Source organism: Nilaparvata lugens, chromosome 2 (genome assembly GCF_014356525.2).
Source record: "Nilaparvata lugens isolate BPH chromosome 2, ASM1435652v1, whole genome shotgun sequence".
Taxonomy (NCBI): domain Eukaryota; kingdom Metazoa; phylum Arthropoda; class Insecta; order Hemiptera; family Delphacidae; genus Nilaparvata; species Nilaparvata lugens.
The window spans coordinates 67788694-67807553 of record NC_052505.1 but is presented as its reverse complement, the minus strand read 5'-3'; the positions used below and the strand labels follow the sequence as shown (position 1 = coordinate 67807553).

Sequence of the window (18860 nt, the reverse complement as noted above, 5' to 3'; positions counted from 1 at the left end):
TCCATTCCATTCTCATTGAACTTTTGAGTTGTGTTGGTGGCGTGGACAATACATGGATTTCATTTGTTTTAGGGCAGAGCCACACGTATTAAGTAGCTTTCCGATCCCACTCCGATTCTCCGATCACATGTGTTCAGTGATGACAATAGCCTAGAATGGTGCATGTCACACATGTCTGACATGTGATCTGTATCTCCACTACCCCTCTACCACACAGAAATATCGGACATGAGTAGGATCGGAACGCTGCACGATAAGTGTGGCTCGAGCATTACTATTGTTTCTCATATTATTTATCATATCTCATGTGTGTATGTTTCTCTACTTAAAGCTTCTCAAGCAGAGTCCGCAAGTACAACTTGAACTGCAACATTGTTTGTTTGACTCACACTGAAAAACATATGAAACATCAATTAATCGTCGAGGATTCTTGCATGATACGATAATGAATTACATGACAGGTTTAACCTGAAGAGGGATGCACTGTGGACCTTTATATGTCATCTTCTATTATGCTTTGAAAAATGTTGTATAATCATGTAATCAGTAGTGTTCTAGAATAGCGACTGTCGACCTTTTATGCAATGGTGCATTATTTGTGGGGCGGCTAGTACTGAATTTGAAATATTATGATTTATACGGCTTATAAGGGTAGGGGGTGCAAACCCTTGTATACTTGAGAACCCCTGAACTAGTGTCTCATTCCCATCAGTGATCATTGATATTGTAAAAATTTTTGCTATTCAACTCATAATCAGCTTGATTGGAAATAAATTAAAAACTTACCAACTCTCCAACCTGAATACAGATGCCAATGGCTCCGTAATAATCCATCAGCTCATCTTCCTTACTTGAGTAGATACAGAAGATACTCAATGCCAGACATATCTGCACTGATATACCTAAGCTTTTTTAAGCTTAGCATCAGCTGATGAAAAGTGAGAAGCGCCTGTTTGTGGCGCTCAAGTCTGTACGCAGCTTAAGAGAGTGCTCTTTTCTCAATAACCTTTCGAAGTGCAGGCTACATGAATGAAAAAAAAATTCAGCTGTAGATGAAAGATAAATAAAATTGCATTCCGATGGATCATGGAATAAGATTACGGTTTATTCAGAATTTAAGTGCAGGTCAAGGTTGAGTGCAGCCATCGCAGTTAAGTGCAGCCATCGCAGCTGTAGAGTACAAGATTTTTTCATAAAGACCATCGCACACGGCAACAGATAGACGGAGATGCATACGTAAACAGACGTGATATGCAGCTAGATGGACGTCCGAATGCGTTCCTCCGTCTTTCTGCATATGTCAGTCTGTTGCTGTGTGCGTTTGTCCTAAATTGTGAGGTTTATCAGTTGAAGCAGTAAAAATTAGGTACTTACTCGAATTCAATCATTCTTTTTCAGTATTCACTCTCTCTATTTCTTATTTCCTACTATTCTAGCCTATAACAGGACAGCAAAATGAAACAAGGGAAAGGTTTTTAGAAAGAAGTACAGTTGAATCGAGGTCAAAAGGTTTTTTTTCTCCTCCGCTTGTCAAATATAAATTATAGTGAGAGTATGGTATCAAGAATAATATGGAATATAAAATAGTATTCCATGAAGACCAGTGATAGCATTAATGAATATTAATAGAGTTACGAATAAATTGAAAAAATAAATTAGAAAGACCGCAAAAACTACATTCAATTATTATCAGCAACAATGATTTATTCCAAACCCTTCATCGACTCCCAAAAAATCGCCTGTTCGTATATTTGTGAACAGTCTAGATGGTACCTAGCCTACTTAAATGGTAGCGGATAAAACATTGATTCAAAAAAAACCACAATGTAATTTCGAAATCTTTATTCAAATGCAAAGTCGAATATGGTTAGAATAATATCATGAGACGAAAAATGTATTTTTATTAGCATTGACCTTCGTTCTGTGTCGGCACACAGGAAGGCGAATTGGTGCCTGGCTTTATGACACACTTGGTTCCCGACCGACATCGCACTCTATCACACGCATTCCCTGTAATAAACAAACACAAACAACCATAAATAACAATATGAATAGTAACATGTATGATATAAATCATAAAATGATAGAGGAAATCTAGCATCAGTAGACAAGCATACCATCTATCATGTTCTCATTTCTACAAGATAATGATGCTAATGTTAAAGTGAATGAAATTATAGAAAATTATCAAGTTCCATCCATGTTGGAGTAATCTATAAATTTTTTTTTTCTATGATTATTGATTTAATAATTAACAATTCAGTGATCGCTGTTTTCAGTGTCTCCCTATTCTTATGATCCGATTAGTATCTACTGAAACTATAGTTGACCGACCCTTCCTTCAAGATGCCCTCCCCAATTTATCCTCTCCTTTAAGATCCTTCCATGCGTCAACCAGTTTAGGTCTTGTCAGCTGTTTATGGCAACCAGCCTAGCAAACCGTATTTTTATAATAATTAGGAATACAGTTGGTTCCATTCAATCCACGCCTGCTCCTTGACCGAAAAACTGGAGATCAACTTGTCAGACCACATCTCTATCATCCCTCGAGGATAAGCCACCTCAGATATGTGTCATACCAGAATGTCATGGAGAATGGCAACGTCGCTAAGAAGTACTGTCAACTGGTCAGCCTGAGTAGAAAGCAGTGAAAAATCAAAAGAAATAGTTCAAGTTGCGATGAGCCATCAATATTGCATTCATCATTGCATGAATTGCAATCACGCCAACTGACAGATAACAGATTTTGATTGCTCCTATTGAGACACTCACTTCAAACTGTCAGCATCATTGGTAGAATGGTAAGCGTTGGCTTTATTTATAAGGGATACTGACACTGATTTTTACTAACAATATATTTTCATAGATTACTATGCTACTTCAGTCTTGTCAGTTATTGGGCATGGCGTTTGTAAGAGGTGGCCATGACAATCCCCACAAAAAAGAAGATTGAACTTGTCTGTCATAAATGGCTGACCGATTGAAAACCATGAGTTTGAATATTATGGATTCCCAAATTGCATTCGCAACCGAACTATGAGTACTATATCTTGTTCACACTAAAACTATTAAAATATATAAATGGTATAATTTCCTGGACACATACAAAGTACAGAATTCAATATATGATACACGATAATAGCTTATAGTGATAGAAACTTGGAAAATCTTTTACCATTTGGTACACATTGACCGACGGGAGGACAAGGAGCCCTGATGCATTGAACTTGTGTTGGCTCGCAGTGATATCCGTCACTGCACTTCACTGTGGCACAAGGATCAGTGTTAGCTGAAAACAACACAACACCATTGATCAACTTTACTGAGTGGATTATGCAGGTCACACAATTATCTTCCACTGGGTTCCAAGTTACTGTCGGTTCTTAATTCCTGAATATCATCTATGAATTTATCGAATAATATCCTGCGTTATCATTGCTAATACAACAGCTCAGTCCTCAGTCTCATTGAATTATACCAAAGAGGAAAGATTCAGTATTATTCGTCTATGATAATATAATATTATAGGTACCCAACTTATGAGCATTTTGTTGCTCTGATCTTTTCAGCTTAATAATGTTGATGTTATTTCTAGTAATTTCTCTCATAAGGGACAGCAGAATGCATTTACGATTATATGAGCCTAGCAACCTGAGCTCACCTTGTGTGGGACAGCCCAGCCATGTATAGGATGCAATCGACTTTGTCGTGCATACCCGGCATAGCCATACTATCAACACGGTAAGTATACCCACTAAACTGCATATAAAAGTGTTTCCCAAAAGTAAAACTGGCTTCCTCACAGGAAGTAATTGCTTTGACTACTCATGATATACGCCATTGAGTATAGAATGGTCTGCATCCTCTCACCTTGAGGTGCAAACATAATGAGTAAGTCGCATTGAAGATGCCATTAAGCAGCCGTACAATAATAAAAACATTTGGAGTCACTGATATATATATATATATATATATATATAATATATATATATATAATATATATAATATATATGGATATAGAATATAAAATATATATAATATAGACTATATGGATATAGAATAACGCTATCGAGCTGAAATCTTCATCTTGACCTAACCGTTCTGTTCGTACCCTCACTATAAGTCTCTATGGAACGAAGAGACAGGACGGTGTCTCTCCTCTCCATAAGTTCCCTAATCTGGTGAAGAAGTATGTTTTGCCTCAACTTGCTACACCTATTACTATTCAGTTTCGCGATCGTCTTTTATTTTCTGTGCTTTATACTGTTTAGCTTTCGTAATGAGTGAGTGAGACTGTAAGAGATGTTTGGTTGACTTATTCGCTCAACCTGAGAAATCTACTTTTATATAATAGAAACTCAAACCTCATGATTGATGACCTTCGAAAAAGGTAAATTATTCTTGATTTTTTAAATAATATTTATCAAGATCGCAATTTGATGATGGACCACAAAAACTATACTTTGTCGTGCTGTAATTTGAATAGCGCTCTAAATATTTGAGTAGATTAAAAATTCTGCATTGATTCATTTTTAACCAATTTCAAATGGAGATGATAGCCCACTATAATCTTTTGAATATTTGTCAATTCGATCGCAGTACAGTACTTAATTATTATGACTCATTCTTACCGTTTGGAACACATCGACCAACAGGATTGCATGGAGCAGCAAAGCATTGAACTTGAATTGCCTCACAGTGATATCCATCCCTGCAATGCACTGTGGCACATGGGTCGGTGTTTGCTAAAATCATCACACGTTGAAATATTAAATTGGATACTTAATTTGGATGTATCTTTGAACATATTGTACATTCTTTGTGGTTGTATTACTCATTACTTGGGATGTGAATGAATAATGTTCAAATATTAAGCAAACTTGATAATGAAATGTTCTTAATGAACTTGCTTTTATTTGTATGAAGATGTTTTATGTTATGTATTTTCTTTGACTGAGAATAAACATTTTATTAATTTATTTATTTAAATGTTGTTTTATACCACTGATGCAGGCCAGTGTACATGGTTTACGAAGTCGCCTTTAAAACTAAACTGGTAATTGAATATTGTTCTTGACAGTATATAGGTAACACTGGAGTTGGAGGAAGGCTACACAAGAGTTTTGATCAGCTTCACTTTCTGAAGAGTAGAAAAATCTTGTCTCCCTTCTATAGATTTTTCTATATGGATGGTGAGTGGTCCATATCTATCTATTAAGACAGAAAACAATCTCCCTGAGGAACATTTTATCTCTGTTTCAAGCTATTTGAATAACAGACACAGTAGAAATATTTGCTATTGACCTATGAATACTTAATTTATATGAATAAAAAGTATATTTTAGGCCATAGAATTATTTTGATGTAGTAAGATACTATGTATTAAACGTTACAAGACATGTGTAACTGTACCATGTTGTAGCGTTACAGTGTAGACTTTAGTATTAGTCTACAAAAATTGTTCATTAGTATTGAAACACATAGCGCCGTTTGACATTTCCAAATGAGAAAACGAAAAACTCTTGTGACAGGGAGATGATGATTCATGCATCCTTGCCGTATTAAAACTCAAGGAGAAGTGAGAGTAGGAGTAGGAAGTTGAATCAAGCAAGGGTTTCTAACTCAAGTTAGAAATTCCAAAATAATAATGGGGAATACCTCTTACGTCAGTGAGATAGTGCTTCTCGCTTCCTCACCATTAGAGAACATCAAGTTAGAAATTTCAAAACAAAAATTGGGATTAGCCCACCTTTTTAGTCAAGGAGAATCATCCTTACCAAAATGAAAACCCAAGTTAGAAATTTCAAAACAAAAAATGAGGACAACCCTCTCTAATCAGGGAGATGGTGGATCATGCATTATCCTTATCATTAGAGAACATCGAGTTAGAAATTTCAAAACGAAAATGGAGAGCACCTTTTTAGTCAAGGAGAAGCATCCTTACCATTAGAGAACATCAAGTTAGATATTTGAAAACAAAAATGGAGACAACGCTCTCTAATCAGGGTTCATGCATTCTTACCAATCGGTACACATTGAACGACAGGAGGGCAAGGAGCTCTAATACACAGAACTTCTCTCGCTACGCAGTGAAATCCGAACCCACAGTGTACTGTGGAGCAAGGATCTCCTGAAATCAACACAATCAGCGAGAGACGTGATTTTCTATCATTTATTTCACAATATTATTGTGGTTCTAATCATAAATAACCTCCTTCGCTCCTTCAAATACTATTACTAGATAATATGCATAGTATTACTAAAGTTACAATAGTATACCGTATAGTATATTGCATCTTGAATATTTCTTTCAAAACTTGATAATTATTTTATTTCTTATGTTGGAGGAGATATAATCTCCAGTTGCTCGTACAGTAAGTATATTAAATTTAATCGTGCTTTCATAATGGATAAATGTCACGAGAACCAATGAGAAATCTTCAATGAGAGGCTTATCACGATTTAATTTGATCTAGGCTATACGTAGGCCAAATCAGAGAATAATCGTTGAAAAATGTTGATTAGATTTTGGATAACTACCAACATATATCATGCACTTGAAGATGGCATGATTGCCAAAGAATATGTATTTGAACAACAAAAGGGTACTAGTTTTTCAAATTAAAAAAGTATTAAGTAGCACTAAAAAATGAATGGAAAATATGAAGCAATACCGTATTTAAAGTTTTATAATATATTCATATAGTTTTCAAGATTTCATTATTAATAGACGGCGGGGCGTCAGCGCTTAACTGTTGATTATATGTAAATATATTAAATAAGAGATGACAATTAATAAAAAGAACAAAAATTTATAGAAAAGCAATTAAGAAATTATTGTGATTGTTTTTTTCTAAACAATCCATCAAAATATTGAAAACTCAATTGAAATCTTAATCTAAAATGGAATTATTAAATCTAATAGCAAGAAATGAGGGATTTCATTAGAGAATATTGAGGATTAGTGTACTGGAAAAGGTTCGCAGGGAGCTCTGATACAATCGACTTGCTCTAGTTTGCAATACTCTCCCAACGCACAGTGCTTTCTCTTGCATGGATTGTCTTGAGGAGCACCTGAAAATTCACGCACCTCTTACTCGATCATCGTACATTAATCACGAGGAAAATAGATTCAAGTCAACAATAATCTAGCTGCAAGTCAGCATCACAAATTCAAATTTAAGGTTCAACAACATACAGAATATTAAAGAGTTTTTTTTTTAGCTATCAAATTGAAAAATCTTCGTATTTGGTTTTTTGAACAGTTCCTGAATTGAATTATGATCAAAATTGATGCATTCAAATATGATCATATTTGAGACAAATTTCGCGTCTAATACAGACTGCTTAATTATTCACACAATCTCAACTTATTGCTTGCGAACAGACTAATGATTTTCTATGTTAACCTTCTAGTCGTGACCCTATTTTTTTCTGACGTTAATTGTGACCCTGGGTATCAGGGACCCGCTTCTTTCATATTGAATATTTCAATATATTTTGAGATATAATGTTATTCTATGATTCTAATATGTTCAAGGGTTATTGATGAACGCATTGAACACTTATGTAAAGCAGAAATCGATCTTTATTATAATTATAAAAATAAATTTGTGAAACCTTGCATTTTTAGGGTACTTAGTACTTACCCGGTAGTGAAAAGTAACGTTTGGTTATTATTTTATATAAAGTGAACAAAAATTGTAGTGATGAATACTATGATGGATCTCACATGCAACACCACCAGAAAGATAGGAAAAAAATTGGAAGGTCATAGTTCACTAGTTTTTACCCCACCCTCAATTTCATGTTGCACAATCTCTGCAAGACTTATGAAATTATAGTGATGAATACTATTTTAAATCCTAAAACCTACATGAAACACTACTAGAAATATTAAAAATATATAAGGTCTCATATAAAGTTCACTTATGGGGGAGGTTTAGAATTCCTGGGATCACCTGAAGTTCATTGGTTTCACTATCATTTATTTTTGGGATCACTAATGTCATTGAAATAGAGATCTAGAAGTCAATTTGTACATTCTTCAAAGTCTCTGTTCATATTGACTACTTGAATCCAATCACTATTGCATAAAAATGTGCATTTTAAAAAACGAAAAAAGTTACGTTAGTCATGAACCTTGGGTCCCTGGGACCCAGAAACGTCATTTCACGAAAACAACAAGTCACAGAGCACTAACAATCTACATAAAGTTCAAAAGTGTCTATTGACATGAATTTACATGGGTCACAATAGACAGTAAGGCAATCGAAAGCAAAATTATAACTAAAACAAAAATTGCCCGGGTCCTGGGATGACCTAGGAAAAAAATTGACCCTGGGACCCAGGGTCACGACTGGAAGGCTAGAGCGATGTCATAGAACATTGTCCTGATTATCCAGGGGTATCGACAGAGGATGAGTTTAGACGCAGACTGCGTCCTTGAAATTCTTGGGGTCTCAAAATCGAATCTTTTGGGGGGTCCTTTTTTGGATTTTCAATTCAAAGTGGTAGCTAATTTATTTCTAATTTCAGGGAGATTCTCCGTAGTTTGTATTTCATTTTATTCATTCCAAGTAATATTCTTGTTCATATGTTTTTATATTTATGATTCAAGAATCCACTGAACAAAATGTGTCTTGCATGATATTTTTATAAAATGTCAGTCAATAAATTTAAATTGAGCTGGATTGAATTATAGTTTTTGGAGTTGATAGATTGAGCATTTATGAGAGAAGGTGATTTTGTAAAATGTTTTTCATATTCCAAATAGTCTCTGTTACTAACCCAGATTATAGACTAAGGTATATCAATTTTTTTTTGCTCCCTAATTTTGTTCCTGGCTATGTTACTGTAATGTATAGGCCTACGGTACTAACATCTTGAAAAATCAGCTCTCCCTCAATTTGCTGCGCAAATCCCAGATTTTTGTCATCATTATTGACTAGGATTTTGACTGGGATTACCAAAAATTTGCCAATTTCTTGGCATATAACAGATTTAGTTTAAAATAAAAAAGTGAGTTACGGTAACTTACAACTTTTCAAGCAGAGTCCATTATCAGCATTGGTACTAGGCCCACCACAACACGAACTGCAGCAGTTATCGTGTGATGTGCACTGTAAAATATGAAAAAGACTTGAAATTACAGTTTTTTTTTAAATCGCTCAACTCTTCCATATTATGACAATCACATAATACTCTGTTCAGATCTCTATTTCAACCTATCACAAATAATAAAGTTCTTTACCTACTGTGATATTATTATTGTACCTTTTAAATTCAACTTAAAATCAAGATTTGAACAATTTCTAAAATTATTATCCTTAGAAGTTGCTATCGGACAAAATCACAATAAATGAACTTAATATATAAATGCCAGTTGTATCTAGCCTTCTCTGTTAGTTATCTAGGCTTAAAACAATTTATGGTTCTATAAATTATTATTATTATTTTGTAATAGAATTAATTGTCGGATTTTTTCCCTGTCATGTAACCCATGTCAGGAGTATTTATTAAACATTAAAAAACATTTACAATATGAAAAAGTCTGCTAAATTCTTGTATTATTTTTTATAAACTATCATGCAGCATTCCACTATAAGATAGAGTCTATGTGTCGGGATGCATTTAAATACATGAATCAAGTAATACATACGTAGGTACTTGCCTTCTTTGTAATTTTAAAATCTACCTCATATTTCATATCTATTTGAATTGACTTGGAACACAGTATCTTCTCAAATTACTCTTTTGACAGTTTTTACTTATTAAAAGCCCAACATTTTTGTGGTTCAAAAGTGTTGAATTTCGAGGAATTTTGTCCACAAAAATAATTAATCCTTTATCATACCAGTTCTATTATTGGCGAATAATAGTTCACTAATACCAACACATTGATACAGATTTCAATTAATCAATTGAATTCCTGTGATCAAGTTTTTAATTAATTTTGTAGATGATTAATGCTCAGAGAAGGAGAATCATAGATCAGAGAATCATAATTGAACTATTATCAAAGCATATTTTGTCAAATATCGTATCTCAATCATTCCTACTTCTACTTCAGCTACAAAATGTTATATAACTGATTCCATTGTATTATAAAAAATTGCAGATCTTCTTCTTCTTCTTTTTTGGCTGTGCCTTATCCCATTTAAATGGGATCGGCATTCCTTCCTCTTAGTCTGCCTCTCCACAAAGCCCTATCCAATGCTTCCTCTCTCCTCCAACCACTCTCCCGCAAGTCAGCCGCTATTCTATTTCCCTTCATCATCCTATGTCTGTCTACCTCGTCCTCTCACACCATCCAAAACCAAATCCTGCACTCTTCGTCCAACATAATCCTCATCCCGTCGCTGTACATGCCAATTTGATCAAGTAATCAAAAATAGGAAAATTTCAAGTTTGAATGAAAAACATCTATACGGTACTTGTTCCTGGACTTGCGGTTTCTGACATTATTCTGAAGAGAGCAACAAACCCCAAATCAAAAGAAATCCTGGTGAGTGGTGTGGAATGAGTGACATGAGGAATATTCTTTATAATACCTATCAATACCAAAATTCTTCATCCAGTTTAGTACTCTTCTTACATAGTTCTCCCAATCATAATAAGTTATAAACTCAATCCAGCCGTTCAAACCAAATCCAATTTCTCTATAATCAAGGCGGGGCTTCCGAGAAGGATTGCATTGAGAACAGTATTTAATAATACTTTTCCCAAAAACTCCTGTTGGTAGTAGTATTACTCAAATGGGCATCTAACGCGAAAAACGTGCATTGTGCAGATTAACTGAACAGTTAAGATTATAATAAATGAAAAAGTTTGACTATAATAGATACATCATTCCAAAGGTCTAAAGACGGGCTGTAAATCATAATTATACAAAACACTTCTCTCGAAAAACGGAAGCGTATACTTTTATTGGACAAAACATGAAATTTCCTATTTTTCTCGCTTTGTTTGTGGATAAATTCCTGAACAATAGGTATAGGATGGAATAGATCTACAGTTAATGTTATATAGCGTTATAGTATGACATTATAACTGTAGATCCATCATTTATCCTTGAAAGTATTAAATCAAAGTCATATCGATCAATATCCTGATTTGGAGCCGAGATATACTTGTTCTAGAAACTATTACAGTTTCGAACTTCAGTTTGGTCCTGGAGGGGGTGCAAGCGGTGTAACGATGATGACTCTTTGGTTCCAGGCTATGTTGCATTGTATACTAACATCCTGCAAATACTGCTTTCCCCTAATTTGTTGCGCATAACCCTGATTTTTTTTCTTCATTGACTTAGCCGAAAGCTGACTTTGTACCATAGTTTCATTTGTTTATAGTTCATTCTAGCTATAAACAATATTCATAGGGCAATGTTAACATCTCATTATTTAGTGTTTCTCATTTACTATGTATTATTAACTAAAAAAGAAAAACATTAATATATAGTTAAATATAACTTACCGGTCTCCCAACCTCAACGCATTGATTTGCAAAAATTGATGTTATACAGAGAAATACCACAAATAATGTCACACATATCTGCTCCGAATTTCTTTCCATTTTTCTGAAATGAGATTAGAGAATTATTTCACTTGAGGTGTAGTACTGATGTGCTTGGATCTCTCTGAAAAGTCACAAAATACATTTTTTTCAATAAATTTATCATGACATACTCTAAAAAATCTTATTTTTGGAAAAATGTATTGAAATAAATATAGGAAATGGGAAGGTATTATATATGATGAGTATTATTATTTTTGGAAAATTGAATGGTTATCTGTTCAAACTCCACCAATGAAAACTGTAGATATATACGAGATTTTTTATTACAAACAATACTTAGGCTACAATTATTTTTATGTTCAAATCGTTTCTAGCCTTCACTGATACCCTACATATTCTTATTTGAAGTCTGTCTGGAATACTGTTACATACAGTACCGGTACTCTACGGCATAGTTTGGGATCACTGCCAATTTTACGGACGAACGATATTGTACTAACGTCTTGCTATTATTTCTTCTTATTTCTGAGCAACTGTCAAGTTACTTTTGCGCTACTCTGTATGAGACAATTTTTGGTTTAGGCCTACTTATTTGCCTTGATAATGTTTTCCTCACCCAATTACAATAATAGTATTCTTAATCTTCTCAACCAGCAAAAAAAGTCTTCTTCGTTGCTGTAGCTCACGTGTCTTTTAAAATAATGCTCAACAATGAACTGCCAAAATAATAAATTTATGGATCCTATTCATAAACTGATTTCTCCACTATTTCTGCTATATATATATATATATATATATATGCTACGGTACTCGTCAACAGCAGGCATGCTACCAAGCCTTATAGGCTAAAATGTATAGTCTATTCACTCTCTATATATCCCTTAATTTTTACTTTCCTTGCCCTATTACCTTAGATAAGGAAAGTATTGCTTTCCAAAAAAAAATTAAGGTACCCCAATTTCTATACGTTTCAAGGTCCCCTGAGTCCAAAAAAGTGGTTTTTGGGTATTGGTCTGTATGTGTGTGATGTGTGTGTGTGTGTGTGTGTGTGTGTGTGTGTGTGTGTGTGTGTGTGTGTGTGTGTGTGTGTGTGTTGTGTGTGTGTGTGTTTGTGTATGAGTGTATGTATGTCTGTGCTCTGTGTACACGATATCTCATCTCCCAATATTAACGAAATGACTTGAAATTTGAAACTTAAGGTCCTTACACTATAAGGACCCGACACGATCAATTTCGATCAAATGCATTTTAAGATGGCGTCTAAAATGATTTTTCGCGATTTTCTCAGAAACGGCTCCAACGATTTCGATCAAATTCATACCAAGAATAGTCATTGATGAGTTCTATCAACGGCCACAAGTCCCATATCTGTAAAAATTTCAGAAGCTCCATCTATGAAAAGTTTGATTTCAGATTTCCAATTATCAGGCTTCAGAAATAATCGAAACGAAAAATTTTGAATGGAAAAGATTAAGCATGAAGATCTCTACAATTGATGACCAGTACCATTTATCCATTTTCACCCAAAATTGAAAATAAGCTCAAAATTCGAGAAAGTGTAATTATTCAAATGCAAACTTAATGAGAGAGGCAACTGTTGATTCTATTGAATCATTCACTGGAAGAGATAGCAGAATTGATCTCGTCAGCTGATCAATTTTAAATTATTATATTTTCGAAAATTCGACTCTTACGCCGGAGACACACGAGGCGGTTTTTGCTGAAATTTCTCATAACGGCAAGTAAAGTTGTGTGAGTGCGACACACTAGATTTTTATTCTTTACTGAATCTAAACTGAAACACTTACATTGGAAGGCTTGAGACACTATACTTTGGCAAAACAAGTTTCTTCTAAACTGAGTAATTATACCGTAATGGAAATGGCTTAATAATAATCTATAATCCGTACAATGCATCATCAAAAGGTTTTAGGACCTGATCAATTAATGTTGTCTAGACATACGGTAGCTTGTCTTCGGCTTCGGTCAATGGCCTCTAGATAAAAAAAACTGTCAGAAATGCGCCAGCGAAAAATAATAAAAAATTCGCATGCGGGCCATCATCCAAAATATTCCATCTCTAGCAATATTTGTAACTGTTTCCTCCTAATAACTCCTGTAATTTATTCCACTTCCCTATTAAGTGGAATTTCAACAATATAAAATTCACGACAATGAATTAAAATCAAATAAACTACCACTACAAATACAAAAAATCTGAGTAGCTGCGAAGGTGATATTGTGGTAAACCTGGTAGCTATAATTACTATTTACTAGATAAAATTGCCATAAACTTAGAATAAAAATAACAAAAAAATATCCATTCTGAAACAGTAATCCAGTCTTAGAGTTTTATTCAGTGCAAATAAAAATCAACAATGCTGAACTTCCACAACATTATTAGCAAAATGAATACGATAAGATTGGAACCAATATGAACTTGGAATAATTCATTATGATTCTTTCCTCTGAAATTTCAAATCATGAATTAATAATTATAATATGAATATAATTATCAATATATTACTGATGTAGATTATTTAAAATAATCAGAATAATATTTTCGACTAAAACTAATAGAGGGGTGAAATAATAGGAACATTTGTGATGAAAGCGTCTGGGAAAAAGCCGTTTCTCTCTAAAAATTATCAATATGTTCATTAATAGTAGGTATCATTGTATAAAATTGAAGGAATTTTTCAAAGTTGAAGATTCAAAGAGTATTTTCAAGACCTTAGGGCATCAAAATAAAATTGTAATGTTTTGTTTGTATAGACTTTATAAAAATTATTGAATTAAATTTGTTTTAGTAGAACTTCCTCTTTTCATACTTGATTCCTAGAGTAGGCTATAAATAAGTGTGTCATCTCTTTTTATGCATTTTTCGCAATAGAGAAATTTGTTTCACTCCAACCTCTCCAACAATATTAAGATTGAATATTTCCATTAGAATAGGAATTGATAGAGAATTGTTGAGGAAATGATCACCAGTTCGAAAAAATAATGATAAAATCAAATATCTAGGTTTTATAAAAACTATATATAAATTCATTAGGCTACTTATTGGAAAAAATGAGTATGGATCTAGAAAAAATGACCACTGGAATTACAATTGAAAAATTATTAAATTTTAATTACTATACAAAATGAACCAAAAGTGATATATTATTACTATAAATTAGGCTACAATCAATTACGGAATCTACAGCATTATGACAAATTATTCTGATAGGAGGTTGAAGTTACATACTTAGTATATTAATATAGTACCTTACAGGAAACTTTCTTCAGCCATATTTCAAAGGTTTATCAAAAAACTAATGTGTTTGGCTTTCAAGTGAAACGATAACAGAATATAAGTGTGCACTAATTGGTGATTTAACATTTTTAACATCAACAGCTATAATACGGTACGGTAACATCAAATTGACCAACAATACAAAACACGTTAAGAGTTTCAGTTCAAATATTTTCAGCAAATCTTGGAAAAAAGCTTGAATCCATTCAAGCATTCATTGAGAGTATTCAAGCATTGATTGGAAGTGAATTCTCAAATGAATTTCTGAAATTTATTGTGAAGATGATGTAATGAATACGACATGAAAATTTAGTTCTATGTATTTGACTCTATATTATACAGAGAGTCTAATTATACAAAATTACTGATAGGTAATTTATCTTTGATCTAACAACTCACATGAATCTTTAGACTGTATGAGTTGATTTTTTGTAAGCATTACTTTGTACTAATAATTAATTTGTACTAACAATAAATCAATTATCATTCGGTTCAAGCAAAGGCTCATGCCAACGGGTGAAGTTGAATAAGACCAATATAATCTCATCATCATACGGTAGCCTACAGTAACTTAAGTCATACCGTACGGTACTTTCATACTATAAAAGTATGAGTATTTCAATAATACACTACATGTACAAAAATATAATATCCTCTACAACATAATAATTCACTACAATTGTATCATTATGATCAAAATGCATGTCAAGTTGGTGGTTCATCAATCATAATTGTATTTACTGAAACATACGGTAATGTGAACCGACAGAACTTATAATAAATCTGATGACATAATTTCATACGTATCAGATTTTATGAAAAAATTGAATCTAATTCAATATACAAATAATAATTATATAACATCAGTAGATAGAATTAAAAAAATAATACAATTTCTTCTAGTAGGCGGTCTAGTCCTACAGTATCTTTCTTAAGGTATCTTAAAAAGATAAGATCACGGTTTCATTTTTCATATTTTCAAAATTCACCACTGACAAAAAAATTTGCTGTTGACCAAGTGAGTAACGATGACGTCAATTAGATTCAAATATCGGGGCACCGAGCTTTACTCGTTATTTATTTATTGACTTTTAATAAACCAAACACAATTTTTTTTAAATGATTGAGGAAGTAGGCCTACCTATAACTAACAGGCACAGCTCCAAAACTGTTTCTTTCCCGGATTTTGATTTATACACTATAAATAATCCAGAAATTAGGTTATGTTCCATACATTTGAATTCAGATTTAATTTTCTGTTCAAACATTTGAAAACAAAAAAATATATATAAAAACCAAATTGAATAACAAAATAACACTCACTAATCACTTGAAATTGTCAAATAATTAATGATCAACTTTGAAAATTATGATATACTTTAGCTTAGGAGGATTATCATGTAATGTCAACAAATCAGATTATGTTGATCAAATCGATTAAATTGTCTAGCAAGATAAAATTTCTCGCTGATTGATTATGATTACACAGCTGGAAATAATTCTGTCTCTCTCCCACACACAGGCACACGCATCTTCTGTTATATCGAGAGACGACGAAATTATCATGTTTCCCAAGGATCCGTAAAGCATAAATATCCAAATATAAAAATAACCAGATATATAAATACAGAAATTGCACGCTTAATATAAGTAATAGGATTCTCATAAAATAGATGTTATTTTTTGTTATTCGTCATATTTAAATTTTACTAGTGATGAACAATAAAATTCTTCAAATTTCTAAATTGATCAAGCGATTTGCTATTTGGGATTTTCCAATTAGGTATTTTTGAATACTATGTACTGTATTTAAAAAAAATATTAACTATTATAGCCTATTTTTGTAAAACGATTTTATATGAATTATTTTTAATATCTGAGCTGTAAACTCACTGTTTATTTATCTATTTCGGAAAAAGCAATACAGCAGATGCATTATACAGACAAAAGCTTTTTCCTGTTCAAAAATGTTTAAAAAGAAACAAATAATTGTTAGTACACACGTACCTACTTCAAGGAAGTTGAGAAGAGATTTCGCAGAATGTGTCTTGGACAAGAGTGTCGTTCTCAACAGGATAAACTCACAGGTTGAACACTGGTATCAGATTGAGCCACTGATGCGGCATTAACAACCTGCAGCTCAGTCAGATAAGAACAGGGCAAAAATCTGCCAGCTTCGACCTTGATCAGAGCAACAAAATATTGAGCTAATTTCTGCCAAAGAGGTGGAAATGTGTGAGGTCCCACCGTCAAGGTCGAAGTCTTCATTAAATGTAATTAAGATCGCTATGCATTATGATCGCATGATTGCATTATGATATGCATTAATGTGCTAACATGAGAAGAGCATCTTGGAATAGAACTGAACATTTTCACAGGGAAAAATATATGTAGGATATCTATTTCCTACATCAGCTTAAAAAATACACATTTCAAATTACAATAAACTTATAAACGCCCTATAAGATTAATAAGTTTGTATGTGAAAGGTGTAAATCATTTAAAAGTCAGTAATGAATAATATGCTTGAAAAAAAAAAGAATTCTATAATATTTAAGAATTCATGGACTGTAATATTATTAGTGTGTACCCTAGAGTTGTAAATTGAAATTAAGTTTTTTGTTCTCATGTTTTATGTTCGATTATGATGGAAGTTGATTAACGAAGTCTCTTGTGTGCTTTGATCCTTAAGAAATACCTCTATATTATACTAGCAACACAACATATATTTATTTCCATTTTCACCTGTGAAAACAAGTCTTACAAATACAGTAAAATATTCAATTAGTTTTCTCGTTGAACTGAATAAGAGCCAAAACTGAAAGTTGATGGGAGAAGCTCTTACATAAAAAGTAACATATATAAGAATTAAGTTTGTAGAAAATAGAAGTCTTAAGTCATATTGAATTTTAATTTCTGGGTTCTATTTACTAGGCTTGGTATTGTACACTTGGAGTAGATGCTTCACCATATATTTTTATAGCCAAGAAAAAGTTGAGATACATTGTTGTACATCACACAAATAATGCAATCTTGTTAGGATTCAGTATGAGATTCATAACGAGAAAGCTTTTTATAATGCAAATATATGAGTATATATAAGCTTGATAAGCTCATCATCATAAGGTGCAATGGAAGATTTATCATGAGAATTTATAGATCAATGAAAAAAAATATTATGTGTGATCAATGTATAGTATGTTGTTTGACTGTAGTTCAAAGCCCTCTGATATAATAGGAAGTTATATTGAAAGTAATCATGCTCTGTAAGAAGCCAATTGCTAATTACTATATAGCGGGCTGAACTTCAAATCTGAGGATTTCGAACCTCTCTCTTCAACTTATTATTTGGTCTTTACGGTATAACGATACCGGTATTGCAAATCGTAGGTACCGTACCAAGATATTGCAAAAAACGTAGCACCCATATGAGATAAGATAGGAGAAATCAAGGTGCAATATAATTTGTGATTTTTATAATAAAATATTATATTACCGTATGAATACAAATAACATTTTATTTTCGGACGACTTCAGTATTAAAAGTGAGTCAACTGCTGAATTTTTCTATTGACATGTTGATATTAGACCCAAATGGAAATGTTCTCTGATAATAATATAGACCCTTATCAATTTTTATTAACTTTACTGTCTTCTGTTTTTATTATACTTTCTCAACAAAAAATTGTACCCATTTTTTGGTGGTTTGGAAATCAATGTAAGTATAAAATTGGATTTTGTTGACTGGCCTATATGTCAAATTGTGATATTCTATTGAGGCTAATAAAGATATTCTATTCTATTTTGAAATAAGTGTGATCAGATACGATGGATAATATGTTTATATTATACACGGGTACCGTACAGTAAGCTATAGACTGAGATATTTTATAATGAATTAATTGATCTGACACAAACAATGTTGAAGGAAATCTGAATAAAATTATCCACAACAATAACCATCAATACCAAGCACTTTCAATTATTATCTAGAATAAAAATTTCCAAATTACATCAAAATAATAAAAAGTCTTCGAGCTATGTT

At 32.8% G+C, this 18860-nt stretch overlaps 1 protein-coding gene across 1 annotated transcript; it reads right to left on the bottom strand.

Moving 5' to 3' along the window:
* Positions 1 to 1832: 1832 nt before the first annotated feature.
* On the bottom strand, positions 1833 to 16981 carry LOC111063178 (neurogenic locus notch homolog protein 1). The gene is made up of 7 exons (XM_039422545.1): positions 16823 to 16981; positions 11476 to 11578; positions 9041 to 9122; positions 6970 to 7074; positions 4632 to 4766; positions 3176 to 3289; positions 1833 to 2010 (listed from the first exon to the last, which is right to left on the bottom strand). Exons 2-7 carry the CDS (start codon positions 11572 to 11574, stop codon positions 1904 to 1906), a joined length of 642 nt encoding a protein of 213 aa, XP_039278479.1. The 5' UTR covers positions 11575 to 11578; positions 16823 to 16981; the 3' UTR covers positions 1833 to 1903.
* Between the last annotated feature and the right edge of the window lie 1879 nt (positions 16982 to 18860).